General features: G+C 58.9%; 2 protein-coding genes across 4 annotated transcripts; one reads left to right on the forward strand and one right to left on the reverse strand.

The window, feature by feature from the left end:
- Positions 1 to 5,730: 5,730 nt before the first annotated feature.
- P2RX2 (purinergic receptor P2X 2) lies at positions 5,731 to 11,116 on the forward strand. 2 transcript variants are annotated; one of them, XM_035312514.1, is made up of 12 exons: positions 5,731 to 5,908; positions 6,383 to 6,518; positions 7,765 to 7,836; positions 8,165 to 8,240; positions 8,345 to 8,438; positions 8,685 to 8,765; positions 9,228 to 9,366; positions 9,997 to 10,127; positions 10,215 to 10,305; positions 10,667 to 10,732; positions 10,803 to 10,880; positions 11,008 to 11,116. In XM_035312514.1, exons 1-12 carry the CDS (start codon positions 5,781 to 5,783, stop codon positions 11,014 to 11,016), a joined length of 1,101 nt encoding a protein of 366 aa, XP_035168405.1. In that variant the 5' UTR covers positions 5,731 to 5,780; the 3' UTR covers positions 11,017 to 11,116. The 2 variants fall into 2 exon arrangements, with proteins under 2 accessions (XP_035168405.1, XP_035168406.1); XM_035312515.1 differs by lacking the exon at positions 10,667 to 10,732.
- Positions 11,117 to 12,238: 1,122 nt separating this feature from the next.
- LOC118157967 (DNA polymerase epsilon catalytic subunit A-like) lies at positions 12,239 to 17,804 on the reverse strand. 2 transcript variants are annotated; one of them, XM_035312513.1, is made up of 11 exons: positions 17,568 to 17,804; positions 16,880 to 17,053; positions 16,428 to 16,553; positions 15,698 to 15,830; positions 15,386 to 15,563; positions 14,883 to 15,014; positions 14,561 to 14,754; positions 14,133 to 14,333; positions 13,152 to 13,277; positions 12,832 to 12,921; positions 12,239 to 12,617 (listed from the first exon to the last, which is right to left on the reverse strand). In XM_035312513.1, exons 1-11 carry the CDS (start codon positions 17,702 to 17,704, stop codon positions 12,510 to 12,512), a joined length of 1,599 nt encoding a protein of 532 aa, XP_035168404.1. In that variant the 5' UTR covers positions 17,705 to 17,804; the 3' UTR covers positions 12,239 to 12,509. The 2 variants fall into 2 exon arrangements, with proteins under 2 accessions (XP_035168404.1, XP_035168403.1); XM_035312512.1 differs by having other exon boundaries at positions 15,386 to 15,566.
- Between the last annotated feature and the right edge of the window lie 567 nt (positions 17,805 to 18,371).

Genomic DNA, 18,371 nt, shown 5'->3' on the forward strand with positions numbered 1-18,371 from the left:
GGTCCCGGTCCCGGCAGCCTCTCCAGCCGTCAGGGTCGCTCCAGGCCTTGCAGCATCTCTGCGATCGCCCCAGCGATTCCCCCCGCTTGTCGTGGGGAGCCCAGCCGGGACGCAGCCCCCCGGGCGCTGGGTACGCTCTGCCTGGCGCATCTGCAGGGCGATGGCCTTGGCCGGGAGGGCACCTCGCTGGCTGTAGCTCAGCTGCTGTCTGCCAGCATCCCGAGGTCCTTCCCGGCAGAGCAGCACTCCAGGCCGTGTGCTTCCCACCCAGGGCAACGAGGCTGGTGAGGAGTCTGGAGAACAAGGCTTACAAGGAGCTGGGGTTGTTCATCCTGGAGATGAGAAAGCTCAGGGGTGACCTTATTGTACTCCACAGGTACCTGAAAGGAGGCTGTAGCGAGGTGGGGGTTGGTCTATTTTCCCATATGCCTGGTGACAGGACGAGGGGGAATGGGCTGAAGTTGCCCCAGGGGAGGTTTAGGTTGGATATTAGGAAGAACTTCTTTACTGAAAGGGTTGTAAGGCATTGGAATGGGCTGCCTAGGGAGGTGGTTGAGTCACCATCCCTGGGGGTCTTTAAAAGACGTTTAGATGTAGAGCTTAGGGATATGGTTTAGTGGAGGACTTGTTAGGTCAGAGGTTGGACTGGGTGATCTTGGAGGTCTCTTCCAGCCTAGATGATTCTGTGAAAGGGCTTGGCAGCAGGGCCGTAGCTTATCGCATCAGGATTTCCCTAACAGCGTGCACAGAGGCCAATGCCACAGGCGAGTGCAGAGTCCGCTCTGCAGCTGTGACATGGCTGCCTCGCGCCGCCCTTGACATCTCCTGAGGTGTCGCAAAGGTCTCCCAGCTGCCGTGTCACCTGGCAGAGTCACCCCCCGCGGTCCTGTGGAGGTACCGCAGCTCCCCGAGAAAAACACGCCGTGTTTTTCTCAGGGAGAAACTGGCACAGAAAGGGGCTCTGGGAAAGACTCAGCCTCCCCTGGCATCAGCCCCCAGCTGCCCCCCTGGCACCGCAGAGCCCTCCTGCTGCAGCTCGGCTGTGCCGCACCGTGCCCGTCCCCCTGCACCCGCGGTGCCCGGCAGGAGAGGCCCACGCTGGCAGCATGGCGCGGCAGCCTTGGCTGCGGCGTACGAGCCCGTCAGGGACTCTGCCGAGCCAGGCCTCAAGTTTGGGTTTGTCTGGAAGATAACGGGGGATAAGAAGGACGCCCAGCGCTCTGGCCTTCACCCCTGCCCCCAGCCAGCGGGGCTGCGGGGTCGGCCCCACGCAGAGTAACCGGGCTGCCTGAGCAGGCGACCGAGGCCCTGCTGCTGCTGGTGGGGCTGGGGCTGAGGCTGGGGCCTGGGTGCGGGCTGAGCCCCGGCCACCCGCCTTGTCTGGCAGCGCCACCCGCACCCAGCTCTGCTGACGTGGCCCAAGGCTGCAGCCAAGGCTGGCACAGGGCCGAGACACCCGAGTGCTCGCTCTGCCTGTGCTGGCAGCCCTGCTGCCATGCACCGGCACGGCCAAGCCTGCAAGGGGGCAATGCCAGCGCTGCCTGTGAGGGTGGCCAGTCTGGGGTTGGAGTGCGGGGACAGGCTGGGGGGTTTTGTCCCCCCTGCTAGCATGCCAGGTCCTGTGTTGGGGCTCCCCGTTATGAGAAAGTTATTGCCACACCGGAGCCAGGCCAGTGGAGGCCCCTGAGGTGGTTGTAAAGGGAGCAGAGTGTGAGGACACACCAGGGGAGCTGGGGTTCACTTGGGTGGGGGAAAGGGAGGCTGAGCGGGACCTCACCTTCCCCACCCTCGGGTTGCAGTGGGGCTCAATCCTCCTCCAAGAGCATGCCAAGGGCATCAGCGAGATGCCTCCCGTGGGATGATGTGCTGGATACCGGGGCTGCACCGGTGGCCGGGTGCCCACAGCCGCCAGACCTGGGGCCTGAGCTGTGTCCTGGAGCCAGTGCATCCCCTGGCTGCCCCTGTGTCCAGCCTTGCCCTTTGCCCTGGTGATCCAGCAGAGCTGGCCTGCAAGCGTGCGTGCTGTGCATGCTGCCTGCCGCGTTCTGCCTGTCCCTGCAGGAGAGGCACCCGTGGCTGCAGTCATGGTTCTCCTCACGCTGGAGCTGGGGCTGTTCTGCTCGGAGCAGACTGAGAGGAGCCTGATCTTTTGCGTCCCCAACATGTGCCCCCTGTGCTCCAGGGCTTGCTCTTCTGCCGTTTGCATGCTCAGCTACCTCCTCTCTCCTGCCCCGCCAGCTCCGCTGGGTGCCCTTGAAATCCCACATGTGGAAGGGCAGGAATGAGCCCTTGGCAGCCCTCAGTACAGAGCATGTGAAGAGCAGACTCGAAGGAAAAGGACATTCCTCTTGGACACATATCCTTTCTAATATAGTTTTATGGGAGAAAAAAATAAAAAGGGGAAATTAGCTCCTCTCTAACGCTTTCCAAACTCTCTGTGCAGAAGCTGGATTGGGTCCATCAGCTATTTTCAGTGCAATTCTCGGCTGTGGGATGGTGTGGCTTTGGGTTAGGCTCCACAGTCATCTGCAGGTCCCGCAGCTTGGGAGAACCTGGGGACAGTGCTACCTTCTGCCTGTCCTGCAGACCCTCAGCCCCTGGCACAGGGCCACGCTGAGCACAGACCTCCTCCAGGCGTCCCCCGAGGTTCTTGTGCTGTCCTGTAACTCCCTTCCCACGCAGCTGAGCGCTGTGAGGCCTGGCTGACTTGAAACCTGTAGCGAAAGGGCAGGTGAACCAGGATGGGCTTTGCAGCCATCAGCATAGGCAGCACAGGGTGCTCCCAGTGAGAAGAAGGCATGAGGAGCACCCTGGAGGTCCTGGGCAGCCTGTTCTCAGTCAGCTTTTTTTGGGACAGGGACGAGGCAATCTCCACCCAAGCAAAGGCTTGGTGCTGAGATTCTTAAGCAGCTCCCAGTCATGGTCCCTGTTAAACCACTGTGCCTGAGAGGAAATAGAGAAAGCCCCAAGGCGTGGGGAAAATGAAGAGGAAAGCTCCTCAAGAACCTCCCCAAGACCCCTGGGTTCCTTGTAAGGGGTCAGATACTGATGCTGGGAGGAAATTCCCTTTATTTTCTGCTTTCCCTTAACCCCTAGGCAAATCTCAGTGCCATCATGTGCTTGGGAGGTGCCTGGTTTTCCCACCCTAGTGAGTACCTTCCTTTAATTGATGGGAACTACATAGCAGGAAGCAGACTTGCAAGCAGGAGCCGGTACCTTCCTGACATGTATCACCCCACTTCCAGGTGAAGGTGGAGTAAGGGTTGAGTCAGCAGGACTTGGGTTGAACAACAGCGTGAGAAGCTGCGGCTCAGAAACAGAGGCCTGCTTGTCAGCACGGGTCAAAACTCAGCAGAAATTATTTGGGCTGAGAGGGGAAAAGACCATGAGGCTGGGGCATTTCTGCATCTCTGGAAAACACATTCTGCTTCCTTTCCATGTGAAGGATAAAGTACATGCTGGTATTTTCATCCCTCTGGAAGGTGCAAAAACAACCGGACAGAGAAAAAAATCCCACACGCTTAGGGTTTGCTTAATGTTATGTACGCTGTCTCTGACTTACACAACTGTTGCTGATGTGGATTTTTGGGTGCTTCCAGCAGGAAGTTCTGTATGGTGAATCATTAATCTGCAGGGTAAGGCTGACAGGTCACAGCGCGCATGTCTGCATCGCTCCCAGCTTGGGCAGAGTCCGGGCCATGCAGACAGCTCCATGCAGATCCCAGAAGCACCGTGGCTCCTTTAGGTGACAGGGCTGTAGCACGGCCACCCTGGACCACAGCCGTCTGTGTCCCATCTGCGTTGTTCTACAGCTCAGCAGTAGAGGAGGAGTGCAGAAGAAGCCTGAAAGCTTGAGGTTCCCTCCTTGAACCCTGCATAGCTACTGATAAAGCCAGTTCCCACGGTTTTGGCTATGGGAGAAGGCAAATTCAGTCAGCCTTGAGATTTCTCCTTCCTGGCCTGCAAGAGGTTAGCCTGCTGTACCCGGGCCCAGGGTTTTTCCTGCCTCAGTCTGACAGAGGTGGCTGTTGCAGTTCCCTTGTTGAGTTCTCCTCGCCTGCTGATGGGTCTGGAGATCAGTGGTGACCCCCTGAGCCTGGTCTCACCCCTCTGTGGCACCCAGCCCCACAGGATGCTTGACCCAGTGCCCATGCAGAGAGGTAGAAGAGCGGTGAGGCAGTATGGACATCTAGGAACAGGAGGCAACAAGAAGACAGGACAGGCAATCCTCTGCCATCAGCCAACAGCAGGCTGGTGGCTCAGCCCCACCACAGAGACACAGGAAAGGACATTGCAGATATTTACCAGTGGCAGGATCAGGCTGGTCGAGTCCAAGGGTGTTAAAGGGTGTCAAAAGTAACATAAGGGCAGCAACACAGAGCAGTAAGTCTTGTAGTGAGCCCTGGGACCCAGGGAAGAGGTGACTGTGTTGACACAAGGGATTGCATGAAGGGGATTGGGCTTGGGAGCTTCCTTGTTCCTATCTGAAGGTGGTGTTCTATGGCTGTGTCTTCATCAGGGTGGTGACTCTGCAGCAGCACTAAGGTGTCATGAGAGTGAACCTAGCCTAGGAAAGCACTGTGTTAATTAGCAAATCCATCCAAACTGTTATTGAGGAAGAAAAGATCCTGAAGAAAGAATAAATGCTGGTCAGATGATGACTTGTTTATATTTCAGATCGTCACAGAACCTCCAAGAGCCTTTCCAAGCAAGCAGTGTTGTGTACAAGGTAGAAGCCCCCCAGATTACACAATAAATCAAAGTCCCTGAGCGTCTGCTGCAACCTTGGCAGAGGAAAGGGAGCCAGAGAGACCAGGGACACGGCTGGTGTCTTGGTCCTGCCACAGCAGCAGGATGTAGGGTAGACGGGGTTCTCCTTCCGCTGATGTTGATGGAAGAGATGAAGACCTGATGGCCTTTAGAGAACAGGAAAATCCATTCTTAGCATGGGAGACCACCTCAAATCTCCCTGTCCAGAGCCAGCAGCTGTGTCCATAAGAAACAGGATGTGGGGTTGTTTAGGGAGGTAACGTTGTCATCGTCCTCTCCCACTGCTTTGGAGCACCCACTGATCTCATGCACAGCCTGGGAAGGTGGTTTTTGTTTAGTTTAGTTTAGTTTTTACCCACATCTGTCAAGTCTGCTGTTTGTGCCCTTCTCAGAAGGCCCTGAGATAGCTTCAGGTCAAGGGAGGAAAGGGGTCTAGCAGTCCAGGTGTCCCTTGGTGAGTGTGACAGCCCCCTTCCCTGGGGCCGGCCGATCTTGCTCACAAGCTCACATTTTTTTCTCTGGGCCCCCTGCCAGGCTCCTCTGGGTCATTTTGGGTGAGCGACACCGTGCTGCTGTCGCAGGACCAAGAACGCCAGCTGTGCCCCGATCTCTCTGCCTCTCCCAAAGCTGCAAAACGGGCAGCCGCGGGCCTGCTTCCAGCCCCTTCCCGACTGCAACCTGACGCAGGAACCATCCTGCCGCGAGCGAGCGGGGAGCGACAATCGGTGCAGGCTGCAGGGGGGCCCTACTGCCGAGCCCCCCGCGCAGGCTTGCCCGGGCCCGCAGGGGTCGCTGCCGATCCGTGCCGAGCCGAGCCGGGCCGTGCGGTGCCGAGACGAGGCGTGCCGAGCCGAGCCGTGCGGTGCTGAGCGGTGCTGAGCCGAGCCGTGCCCAGCCGTGCCTTGCCGTGCCCAGCCGAGCCGTGTCCAGCCGAGCCGTGCCCAGCCGAGCCGTGCCGTGCCGAGCCGTGCCCAGCCGAGCCGTGCCCAGCCGAGCCGATCGCAGCGGCCATGGGCGTGCGGGGCTGCCTGCGGGCGGTGAGCAGCTACTCCAGCCCGCAGGTGGTGGTGGTGCGGAACGGGCACCTTGGCACCGCGTACCGGGCGCTGCAGCTCCTGGTCCTGCTCTACTTCACCGGGTGAGTGCGGGCCGGGACCCTGTGCTTGCCGGTACCGACAGCGCTGATGCCTGTGCCCTGACCCTGCCCTTTCCCCTGCCCCTTTCATTGCCCTTTCCCCTGCCCTTTCCCCTGCCCCTTCCCCTGCACTTTCCCCTGCCCACCCTTCCCTGCGGGCACATCTCAGCCCCCTCTGCCCTGCTCTTGGGGCCAAGATCCTGGCTGGGATCCCCCCATGGGTTGTCCAAGGGGTGGCACAGGTTGGGGGGCTGTGGGAGAGCAGCAGCCTGTGTGGAGGGCAGAGCACGGTGGGTGCAGGCAGGCTGCTACAGGCTCTGAACCCCTCGTGCCCTGTGCTGCCCAGCAAGGTGTGTGGGTGCTGAGCGTACCCACTGCACACCTCAGGCCCGCAGCTCTCAGCGTGCTCTCGGGGTACTGGAGCCAAAGAGGAGGGCACCACTGGAAGCTCCTTTTCCCATCCTTCCTTCCCTGCAGGTATGTGTTCATCATTCAGAAGGGCTACCAGGAGAGGGAAATGGGCCCAGAGAGCTCCGTCATCACCAAGGTCAAGGGTGTGACACAGTCACCAAGCAAGGTCTGGGATGTTGGGGAGTACGTGGCCCCTCCAGAGGTGAGGCTCTGACCCCCCAGCAACATTCTGGCCCTCTTATCCCCATCCTCTTCCCTTTGTTGCCCTGGGGTGGCTGCAAGGAGCTGTGCCTGGGCAGCAGTCCCACCCCTCGGTGCAGGTGCTTTCCCGGATGGTGCTGCCCTGTGCGGAGCTCCCTGTGGTGGGATGAATGCTGGCTGCACGGGCACTCCTCTGTGCCCTGCCACCAGGGCCTGGCCAGCCAAGCACGGCTGTTCCCAGGCCAGCAGGGACTCTCCATGGGCATCAAGCCCTTTTTGGTGCTGCAGGACAGGCTCATCCATGTCTGCAGAATCTGGGCAGCTTGCATTTGGGAGCTCCCCCAGCGAGGCTCTCTGATGCCAGCCTACCTGCACAGGCTGCACCTCTGGGGTGCCTTTGGGGTGGAAGCTGCCTCATGCCTTCCACCTTGCAGCAGGGGAGCATCTTGCTGGGGAAGGCTCTTCCCAGTGTTTTCGGTGGGTGCCATGAGCCGGGGAATGAGAATCATGTTGAGGTGTTTTAGGAATTGCTTGGTTGAGCTGTGGAAAAGCCTGGTTTGGCATTGGGCACTGCGGGTCCGGACAACACTTGAGCCACTCACCCCATGTCACCTGGCTGGGATGGAAGAGTTGTCCAGTTGCCACTCTTTGGGATCCTTCTGCGGGCACAGAAGGTCTGTCACAGAGATGAGTCCACAGCTCTGTACACGGGTGAGCACCCGCAGCATGGCAATAGTGAGACCACAAGCTAGCCCACTTTGTCCAGTGCGAGGACCGTGAGAGGCGTAAGTAAGCTCGAGTGAACCTGGCAGAGCTGGGGGGCAGTCAGGGAGGGCTGGTGGCAGGGCCTGATGCTGTGGTTGGTGCTGCCCCCACTGCTCTTATCAGCATTTTGCAGTTTCCGAGGGGTGAAGGGTGGCTCAAGCCCATCAGCGGCAGGTCGCAGCAGGACTCCCTGGCACAGTGCCTCCAGCACCCTGTTGGCACTGCGGGACGTGGGCAGGGGGGAGGCATTCCCACACCAGTGCTGGGCCAGGGCTTGTGTCCCTGTGTGGATGCAGCATGAGTATTGGTGTGAAACGTGCCCCTTTCCAGTGTGTTCCCTGTGTGCACACGTGTGACTGTGTGTGTGTGTGACCGTGTCAGTGTGTGCTCCCATCTGTGTGTAAATGCACTTGTACCTCTCCACGTGTGTTCACGGCTGTGCTGTCCTGTGACCGGTATCCTACCTTCTGGCTGCTTTGCAGGGTGGGAGCAGCTTCAGCATCCTCACGCGGGTGGACATCAGCCCTGCCCAGGTCATGGAGACCTGTCCTGAGGTGAGGACAGGGGCAGGGGACTGGGGAGTAGCAGTCACAGGGCCAGGGGAGAGCAGCAGGAGCTGCCTGTGAGGGCCCCAGGACAGAGCTGGTCAGGACATGCAGGTGGCTGCAGCGCTGGTCCCCACAGCACTCCTCTGCCACTGCCCTTCCCAGCAGGAATCCTGTGGCCTTCCCTGGCCTGGGGGAAGCACAGAGCCTGTGAGCTGGACACCACAGGGGAAGCGAAAAGGGGCCGATTAGCACTTATTGAGGGAGGGGGAGCACCAGTGGGCGCAGCTGCTCCCTGCAGGACGAAGCTCCCAACCAGCTCCCCGTCCTGCTGCAGGGCCCAGCGGTTGCCGATGCCACGTGCAGCTCCGACCAGGACTGTGTCCCCAGGGACACGGACACGTCTGGCCACGGTGAGTCGTGAGGGATGTGTGGGCAGAGCGGCCTGCCCAGCCGCCCTGCCGCAGGCAGGACCCTGCCTGTCGGGGTGTGCAGCGCCGGGCACCCGTCCCCGCAGGGCAGAGGACAGGGCGCTGCGTGCCCCAGGCCGGTGGCACCGGGAAGAGCTGTGAGGTCCTGGCTTGGTGCCCAGTCGATGGAGGCAGCATCAGGTACCGGTGCCGGGGTTGGGCCCTGGTGGGGAATGACAGGCTCCCAGCAGGTCAGAGCAGGCTCTGGGGTCCTTGGCATCTCCCAGGTCCTGCTGGATGCAAGGGGATGCTCTGGGTCTGGCCTCCTTGGTGCTGCTCGAGGGGCTTGGGGCAGGGTGGGGATGCCCCATCCAGGGTGCCCAGCGTGGGCCTGCCCAAGGTCTGCACTGCTCTGTGGGCAGCCATGCTCGCTCCTCTTCCTTGCAGTGAGTCCCTGGCAGAGATGGCATCACAATTCACCGTCCTCATCAAGAACAACATCCACTTCCCCCGCTTTGGCTTCTCCAAGTGAGTATCTGTGGGTGTGGGGGCCGCAGCCTGGGTGCCCTGCTGCTGGCTTCAGCTGGCCCTGCTGTGCCTGCGTTGCTTGTAGCTGGGTGTGAAGTGTGGTGGGGACGAGGTGGTCACCCTCACACCATACACATATGCACATGGGGAGCACGTGCAGGGTGAGGCCAGCTCCCATCACTGCTGCCTTACCGAAAAGGGCAGTGATGGGCGGTGGGGAAGCTTCCCCTGGGAATTGTGCAGCGGGGAGGGGGAGATGCAATGCGAGGACTGCAGAAACGGGTCAGCACAGGGCAGGTCTAAGGGATGGAGATGCAGGCAGGTGGCCCTGGTGTCATTAGCTGAAGGGATGCTGCTTCTTCACAGGGGATTCCCGTTCCCAGCTTACTGAGTGACGGGGTCCTGCCCAGACCCAGCGCGTGTCCCCTCTGACACACAGGTCTGTGGCTTGGTCTCCCCCAGGGGCAACATTCAGGCAGCTGAGAGCGGCTACCTGAAGAGCTGCATGTTCAACACCACCTCTGCCCTTTACTGCCCCATCTTCAAGCTGGGCTTCCTCGTGGAGCAGGCGGGCGAGGACTTCGCGGAGCTGGCTGAGAAGGTGTTGTGTGTTGGGTGGCTAGGTGGCTGCAGGGCTCAGGGTCTCACAGGGTCTTGCCAGCAGGGCACAGGGCACTCATTTCCTGGGGACCTGCTCGGGCGCTCTGTGTGTCACCACTCGCTCCCTGACGCTGCAATGACGTGGAGGTGGCCAGGAGTATGTCCTTGGCCCCACTGCCCTGCCCAGATGCTGCTGCAGGTGCCGACTGGAGCAGGCAGAGGTCAGGGGCAGCTCATGCAGTCTCAAAGCCTCAGGGCTCAGCACTTTTGCACTGCTGGCACCCCTAGCCCTAGCCTAGGTTGTGTTCATCCTAGGACAGGGCGGCACTTGAAGGCTTTGGGCTACGACCCTATTACCTCCTCTTCACTCATGTGAGCAGATAAATGTGACCCAGAGGAGGAACCTGGTGCTGCTCCATCTTCCTTCCAGGATCTGCAGCCCTCATCCAGCCCCAGCATCCCCCCAGTCCTGTGGGTTCTGCCACTCCAGCTCTGGAGCGGCTCCCCAGTGCCCAGCCCACTCAGCTGGGAAGCTCTCTGGGGATGCCGTGCCCCAGGGAGGCTGTGCCTGCAGGGAGGCCGTGCCCACGGCGTGCTGGCACTGTGCAAGGCCTGCTGGTCCCTGCTGCAGGGTGGGGTGATCGGTGTGATCATTAGCTGGAACTGCAACCTGGACCTGCCCGACGCCGAGTGCAACCCCCACTACTCCTTCCGCCGCCTCGACCCCAAAGGGGCTTTGGCTTCCCCAGGCTACAACTACAGGTGATGGCCCTGTCCCCCCACAGTGGCCCCGCATCCTTCTCTGGCCCTGCCTTGCCCTCACTGGTGTGTCCGTCGTTTCCCAAGCAGGTTTGCCAAGTACTACAACTGGAATGGGACCCGCTCGCGAGTGTTGATCAAGGCCTACGGGATCCGTGTGGATGTGATTGTGCATGGCCAGGTGAGACAGTTCAGGGGGATGTGATGTATGTGTCTGCGTGTCTGGCTCTGGGAGTGTGCCACCTCTGCTTTGTGCTGCTGTGGCTGCTCCAGCAAAGCAGCTCTGCCTGCTGCTGCCACAGGGCTCGGGCCAGCCAGCAGGAGGATGGGGATCCCAGCTGCCCCAGAGGGAAGCCGTGGGCTCTGTCTTGGCTTGGTGGAAGGGGCAGCTGCAGTGCCAGTGTGCATGCAATATGTCCGTCTGGAAATGCAAACCTGGTGGCACCATGCAGGCATTAGGGCTGGGGAGGGTGGAATCTGCTCAGCCCGGTCCTGCTGCGAGGGCACTGGCAGGGACAGCTGACCCCATCCCTCTCTGTCAGGCAGGAAAGTTCAGCCTGATCCCCACCATCATCACCCTTGCCACAGCGCTCACCTCGGTGGGACTGGTGAGTAGGGGTGCTGGGGGGTTCGGCCTAGCCACCCGTGCTGGCCCTGACCTCCCCACCTGCCTTGCAGGGCTCCTTTGTCTGCGACTGGATCCTGCTGTGCTGCATGGACAAGGAGCAGCGGTACAGCAGCAGGAAATTCGAGCAGGTATCGCCTGGCTGCAGCTGCGGCTGAGGATTTTCCTCTGCAGGGGTACCGTCCCCGGGGTACCCCATCGGCGGAGCAGCCCATCCTGCGGTCCCAACCACCCGCCCCTCCTTAGGTCCCACCGCAGGTAGGATAACTTGCTCAGCTCAAGACCATCCAGCCCCCCCCCAGCTCTGAGTGACCTGCTTGCCCGTGTGGAGCTGCACCCGTGGACGGGTGGGATGTGCCCTACAGCCACATGCCACCGCTGCCAGCCCCTGTGAGCCGCGAGCCCGCCTGCATGCGACGGTTGTGACCGTGAGCAGGGCCCAGCAGTGCTGCTGCAGCTTGGAGTCACACCCGGGCTGCTCACTGCAGGCAAATCCTGGCTTGGGGGGACTCCCAAGGCTGGGCACAGCTTAAGCTGGGGCAGCACCGTGGTGCCCTGGGGGCTCCAGCTGCTGCCCTTCCCAGCCCCTGCCTGCGGGCACTCTCTGGCCCATCCTAGCCCACATCTTCCTCCTGGCAGGGCCCGCGTGTGCTCTGAGCCCCACAAAGCTGCTGCTGCTCTGCCCGCACCACAGAGGGGGTGAGCCTTGCCCCGGGAGAGCAGCCGGCACCCAATAAAACACCGCTGCTCAGCATCTGTGCCTGGGGCTCCGTGCTGCGGTGGGCCCTGGGGGGGACGTCAGTGTCACAACTCGCTGCGGGAAGGGGACAGGGTCCCCCCTGGCCCTGGAGCACAAACCCCAAGTGCTGCTGGCCTGAGCCCAAAGACAATCCGCAGCAGGCGCCTGGCGGTAACCAGCTGGGGCGTTTCTGAGCATAATTCTGATGTTTTTCTGCTCTCATATTACAGCACATCCTCCCCCAGCAGCTCAGCTGGGCTCAGGAGGGTCGGGGTTGGGGGGAGGGCTGCAGGGCTCAGGGACTCAAGGTCGCTTTGCTTGGCTGCGTGCCCTGCTCTAAGGGGGGGAGCTGGCATTGTGCACCCCCACAGCAGTGCTGCTGCAAGAGGGCACCTGCAATTCCATCTTGCCATTGTCAGGAGCAGGAAGAGGCTCCCTTGGGACAGCAGGAGCACAGAGGCTGAGCCCAGGCAGTGCCTGGCCTTGGCTGCAGCCATCCGGGACTCGGTTACCAGAAGCAGAGGCTGAGCCAGACAGTAACTTGATTGCACGAGGCAGCAATCACATTAGGGGTCGAGCGCGCTGCCCCTCGAGGCCAGCTCATCTTCTCTGGTTCTAGCACCAAAAGGAAGAGAGAGGGGGCACAGCCCTCCCCTTGCAGCCTGGGATGTGCTGCCAGGCTGGAGCATGCAGGGTTCAAAGGGGGACAGATCCTTGCAAGGAAACATCCCAGCTCCCACCGCACAGGAACCAGATGAAGAAGAGAACTATTTATTTATACAAATTCCACATTAAAAAGAGGCACGACCTTGCCTACAGCACAGACCCCTGCCCCGGGCAGGTGGTCCCCATGGAGCACAGCTCCTGCCCCCAGGGTGCAGGACAGCCTGGCCCCTCTCCGTGCCTGCTGCTTGCCCTCCAGCACAGCAGGAGGGGCATGCAGCTCCCTGGGGCTGGCGTAGTGCACAGCTGAACAGGTCCATAACCGACAGCAGAGACAGGACAAGCCCTGCTTTCACTGCTAGAGCTGGGGGTTCGTACGCAGCAGCCACTCGATGGTTTCCAGGAGATAGGCCATGCTGTAGTGCCGAGCGATGTTCTGGAAGACGGTGATATGCTCCATGAAGACCTGCAGGAAAAGGAAGCAGGGAGGGAGGGAGGCTGCCCAACACTGCCCACCGGCCAGCAGGGACACGGGGCCAGGCGGGGGGGAGATGGCAGGACCCAGCAGACAAGCAGTTAAGAGGGAAGGCAGAAGAGAAGGTAGGCAGCCCCAGAGGGTGGAGGACCATGCAGGAAGCCCCGAGCACAGGTCTGGGCAAGGCAGCACAGTACGGGCATACCTGGGAGGAGATGGTGAGGGCAAACTCTCCAGCACAGCTGCAGTACACAGGCATGTGCGTGTCCTTCACCCCACGACACTTGCTGCACACCTAGAGTCAAAGCAGTTTTAAGTGGGACAGGAGACAAGACCAAGCTCATCAGCCCGCTATCAGGGGCGCACAAGCAGGGAACTGCTGTTGCTGTTCCTCCTCCCTATAGTCCCTCCCAGATGCAAGGCTAATCTGCTCCCCAGGAGTAGCCCCAGCCCTCCTGCAGCACCACAGGGTGGTAGGGCCTGTCCCTGAGACAAGACCCTGCAGCAGGGTGGCCAAGTGCTCACCAGGTCCTGCAGCACGAAGGCCATCAGCTTCTTCTGCAGGGCTTCCACCAACGCCATTTCAATAGAGTCAGAGTCGTACTGCGCCTCACAGTTGGAGCACACCCAGCTGGGCAGCACTGATCCATCCTACAGGCAGAGAGGAAGGCAGTGGACATAATGAGGAGACAGCCAAACAAAGTGACCTTGGAAAGTCCCAAGCAGCAGGATGGTGTATAACCAGCTCTCCAGGGTAAGGTTTCCTCCTGGAGCAGAGGGAGCATTAGCCAAAGCACTGGGACATGTGGACTTGTCACAGGTAGCTAGAAGATGAACAGAAAATTTAGGGGAATGCACTCAAGTGGCCAAGAAGGCCAATGGAATCCTGGCTTGTGTCAGGAACAGTGCAGCCAGCAGGACCAGGGAGGTGAACGTCCCCCTGTACTCTGTTCTGGCGAGGCCACACCTCGAGTACTGTGTTCAGTTTTGGGCCCCTCACTACAAGAAGGACATGGAGGCCCTGAAATGTGTCCAGAGAAGGGCTGGGAAGCCAGTGAAGGGCCTGGAACACACGTCCTGTGAGGAGTCCTGTGCCTCTTCTCACAGGTACCTAGTGATAGGACTAGAGGGAATGGCCTCAAGTTGTGCCAGGGGAGGTTCAGGTTGGAAATGAGGAGACATTTCTTCTCAGAAAGAAGTCAGACATGAGAACAGGTTGCCCAGGAAGGTGGTGGAGTCACCGCCCCTGAGGGTGTTCAAGGAAAGGTTGGACGTGGTGCTTAGGGACAGGGTTGAGTGGGTGATAGTGCTGGTAGGGGTGTGGTTGGACCAGGTGAGCTTCGAGGGCTTTTCCAACCTTAATGGTTCTATGAATATGATCACCAGCACAGGACCAAGTAGTTCTGCAAAGCAAAGGGCTTAAGAGAGGAAGAGGGGTAATACGATAGACAGGCATAGAGCACAGCCGTGCTGCGACCTCCAGTGTCCAAGGGAAAGAGGCCGAACCTGGGAGAGAGCAGGGTCCTTGCACAGGTCCAGGTCCCTGCAGAAGTTGCAGTTCCTGCAGATGACTTCAGGGAGCACGTAGGAGCGGCAAGGGTCCCGAAACTGGGCTTCATCCGAGAACTCGCCCACCTCGATGAGGCGCAGCAGGTCCCTGCGCAGTTTGTTCACCTGGTTGGTAATGTTGGCATCCAGAGACAGCACCTACAAGGGAAAGAGCCAGGTGAACCTACCAGCAGAGAACAGTCCTCAAAATGACGACTCATACTTCATATGGATGCAAGAGTGCTGGCAGGGAAAACCAAATTGGTTGTAGATCTGCAGCACGCTCCTGGAGCAGAACTGTGGCAAATCGGAGCCACACACATGGACTAGAATTTGAGCCCCTGATCATAAACCTTCAGAAAAGAGTCCCAGCCCGACCCACTGACCTTGCAAACATATTTGATGAACTCTAGAGCCGGGTTGTTGAGTGGCAAGTAGGAGCCGGGCAGCACTGGGAACAAGTCTGAAGGCTCAGTGGCATTACGAGAACCAGCCATCTTCTTCTTGATCTTCTGGGTGATGGTGAAGAAGCTCTGAGTGAGCTCATTGGCCACGTAATCCTGTGAGAACGTGATCATGCCTACAGAGATGAGCAGAAAGCACTTGAGCACAGTGGCATGTGGGGCCAACAAGGCAGGGGGCTTTCTGCCTAGGGCTAGCCCAGGGCTGCAGCGCTGCTAGCCCTACGGCCCCGTGCTGGGCACTCACCAGGCATGGCCCCTGTCTCACGCGGTGCCTCTTGGGACACCTGGCTAGTGCCTCTCCTCTTGACGGGAGTGCTCCCAGGGGCATTGCGCTGCAGCTCCTCCTTCATGCTGTGATACACAGCCACGATGTAGGCTGCAGAGACACGAACAGGGCTCCTGGTACAGCCCATGCTGGGGCAGCTGCACCAGCAGCCAGCCTGCTGCAGATTCTCCCAGGCACTAAAGAGAAACAAATAACCTTGTCCCCTCCCTGGGACAGCTCACAGCCGACCCCCAAACAGTAACATTCACAAGAGCAGCGGAGGCTCCTTCTGTACTGCCCATGGCACAGCACAGGCTTGGCCATAAGGGGCTCATGGAATCAGCCATCAGGCCCCTTCTCAGCAGCCCTGCAGGCATCACGAAGCAGTGAGGAGCGTGCATGGGCAGCAAGAGGGAGGGTAAGGGGTTGTCTCCAGGAGTGCTGTTCAGAGTGGGACCAGGCAAGGAGCTGGGAGCGCTGACCTGACACAATCATTAGGAAGTAGCTTTGGCAGGAGGCAGCCTGGGGCAGGAACTGCACGATATTCCAGCTGTTCTCCAGCAGCTCCTCCACATTTGATTCCCCTTCCTCCTCTTCTTCCCCCACCTCCTCCTCTTCCTCACTGTCTTCCTCCTCCAACACTTGCCTCTTGCTGGTATCCTTCTGGAACAGAGCACAATGAGCTATGAGCCCGTGACGTTACAGCGGTTCCTTGTACCCAGCCAACACCTCCCCACTCAGTTCAACCCCCAGCCCCTGACTCCTGGGGGAATTGAGCACTTTGTATTTCTTACCTCTCCGTAGTGGATGCGAGAATGCACTTTTCCCTTGATGCCTCCGTAATTTGCTGGATCCATCCAGAGCAGGAACTCCCAGCAGCGGGAGAAAGAAATAGTAAGAGAGTGGAAGATCTCCTTTGAGTGGATGCTGGAGGGAGAGACTGCAGTCACCCACAACATCAGCAGCATCTTCCCTAGTTAAGAGCCTTCTCCATGGGACACACCAGGGAGGAGGTGGTGCTGGCAAGGAGAGAGGAGTCACCTCACTCTTCCAGCCCTGCTTCAAAAAAATGAGCTCTGCACAAAAGGTGTCAGTGTAGTGACCAGCAGGGACACCAAGGGAAGCCATGCCCGAGCCTTGGCTCGTTGGGCTTGCAAAAAGGTGCCTGCTCTAGATGCCTGGACACCACAGCTGGGATGCTGGGAGCCAGGCAGGGTATGAGGTGCTGCACAGAGTGCAACCACCCAAGTTCTCCCAAAGATCCCTTCTGGACTGAATCCTACAGGTGTACTTTGAATACTGCCCACAGAACACAGCTAAGGGACAGATCTCCACTCCAGACATGAGAGCAAGAGAACCAGGTAGCCTTGTCCCTTCAGTAGTTTTGCAAAAAAAATCAGTGCCGAGGCCCAGCAAAAGGCAAAAATCATCATTCTCTTTCCATGTCTTAGCTCAGTCATCCAGGAGCCTTATCTCCAGGCCTGGCTTGCTAAGTACACCCCCAAGCAGCCAGGTGCACCCCACCTATTGATAATGTACTCCATGTAGCTGATAGCATCCTCGATACGCCGCTTCTTGGTGCACAGAATGATCCGGTTGAAGTTGGCATAAACCACTGAAGAGCCAAGACGCTTGAACTCAGCCACTAACCTGCAAACAGGGTACAGGAGCTACATTCGGTGTGCAGGAAGAACCGCTCCCATTCAGCTCCCCGTGAGACAGGGAACAGCAAGCCAGAGGAGCAGATGGCAACCCACAGATGAGGTGCTGAGCAGGCACAGCCAGTAGTCAAATGTGCTGGTGGTGCCATGTAAGGGAGCTGCACCCACAGCACACCGAGCAGTACGGCAGGCCTGACCTACTGCCCACCTGCGGCCACTCTCTGGAGGCTGTGGGTGCCAACAGTGTCATTAATGCCATGCCACGCCTGTCCCCTTCTCATTCAAAGGGCCTGACAAACCCTAGTTCTCACTTACTGTAGGAAAAGCTTCTTCATCATGTTGTGTAGAGTACGGTGCAACGCCGGGTCGTAAAGCAGCGAAGAAGGAGAGCGAAGCCAGCGGTAAAAGTGAATGACCTGGTTGTCTGCATAGATGTTGTGATACTGCGTGATCTCCTTCACCCAGCTCACCACCATGCTCTTCAGAATCCTGCCAGGGAGCAGAGACCAGCATCACCCCCACCAGCCACGAACAGCAGCTTCCTGCTTCCAGGCAGTGGCACACTTTCAGACACGCTGGATGATTCAGAATGGGAACTCCGCCAATGCAGAGACGCATGAGCCCTCAACCCAGGAACCACAGGGTAAATATGCGCCTCTATAAACTTGTGGAGCACAAAGGAGAAACAGGAAAGGGCAAAGTCTTTGCCAACATGCCCTCGCACCTGCTGCCTGAGCCACCACGTAGTTCTGAGCCCAAGGTCTTCAAAAGTCTGAGAGAAGATGCCTACCCAGGGGGCTGAGCACCCTCTTCTGCCAAGCAAAGGACCTGACTGTCCTGCCCTAAAGTCAGGAATTTTTACTTTAGACTACCCCACAAGCCACACCACTGGTAAGAGTCTGGGAAAGGCTAAAACCAGAAGGCAATAACAGGCATGACACTGATGGGACCTGCCAGGATGGAGAGCAGACACTCCACATCTTGTTGGCTCCTACAGCAATACCTGAACGTGTTGGAGCAGAGGGCAGTTTCATCATAGCTGGCTGGGATGTTGGCAGCTTGGTTCCCTGTCACCATGTCTTCCAGGGATGCCTGCTGAATCACATCGAAGCTGACGCTCATGCTGGAACCTCCTTCCATATCATTTACGTGATGAGACTGCAACACTGTGTTTACAGCCAGGCTCTGGATGTCCAGCTCCAGACATACTAAGAAGAAACACAACCTCTCAGCAGGCAGGTAGGGCAAAGAGCCATCAAGGACACCATCGGCACCTCAAGCTCAGCAAGGGCAACCATTTGCCAAATGTGCTTTTCACAAGTTACGAGAATGATCTATAGAAGATGTTGCATCAAGCTGTGAGATGCTTTCACGTGCAGGTGTAAATATAAAAGCACAGAGCACAAGGTGTGCAACACTCTGATGTCTAGATCAGAAAAGTGGTGAAAGCCCACACTGTACTGCAGCAGTGTAGGAACTGTGCAGAGCAGAGGGGGACAATCACCTCCCTCCCCTGCTGCCCACTCCCCTGTTGATGCAGCACAGGGTGCACTTGGCCTTCTGGGCTGCAAGTGCATGCAGCTGGCTCATGTCGAGCTTCTCGTCCACCAGAACCCCCAAGTCCTTCTCTGCAGGGCTGCTCTCAATGAGTTCTTCTCCCAGTCCGTACTCATGCCCGGGATTGCCCTGACCCAGGTGCAGCACCTTGCACTTGGACTTGCTGAAGCTCACTAGGTTCACATGGGCACAAATCTCAAGCCTGTCCAGGTCCCTTTGGATGGCATCCCTTCCTCCTGTTGTATCAACT

This window comes from Oxyura jamaicensis (genome assembly GCF_011077185.1).
Source record: "Oxyura jamaicensis isolate SHBP4307 breed ruddy duck chromosome 15 unlocalized genomic scaffold, BPBGC_Ojam_1.0 oxy15_random_OJ72900, whole genome shotgun sequence".
Taxonomy (NCBI): domain Eukaryota; kingdom Metazoa; phylum Chordata; class Aves; order Anseriformes; family Anatidae; genus Oxyura; species Oxyura jamaicensis.

What these genes read in the sequence shown, in the direction of transcription:
- LOC118157967 (XM_035312512.1), bottom strand. Translation starts at nt 17,704, where the DNA reads ATGGAAGGAGGTTCCAGCATGAGCGTCAGCTTCGATGTGATTCAGCAG. An exon ending in CTTCCTAATGATTGTGTCAG is followed by an intron (nt 15,015 to 15,385) that starts GTCAGCGCTCCC and finishes GTGTCTCTGCAG; the next exon opens with CCTACATCGTGGCTGTGTAT. An exon ending in CCCTCACCATCTCCTCCCAG is followed by an intron (nt 12,618 to 12,831) that starts GTATGCCCGTAC and finishes CTTTTCCTGCAG; the next exon opens with GTCTTCATGGAGCATATCAC.
- P2RX2 (XM_035312514.1), top strand. Translation starts at nt 5,781, where the DNA reads ATGGGCGTGCGGGGCTGCCTGCGGGCGGTGAGCAGCTACTCCAGCCCG. An exon ending in TCATGGAGACCTGTCCTGAG is followed by an intron (nt 7,837 to 8,164) that starts GTGAGGACAGGG and finishes GTCCTGCTGCAG; the next exon opens with GGCCCAGCGGTTGCCGATGC. An exon ending in TCCCCAGGCTACAACTACAG is followed by an intron (nt 10,128 to 10,214) that starts GTGATGGCCCTG and finishes TTTCCCAAGCAG; the next exon opens with GTTTGCCAAGTACTACAACT.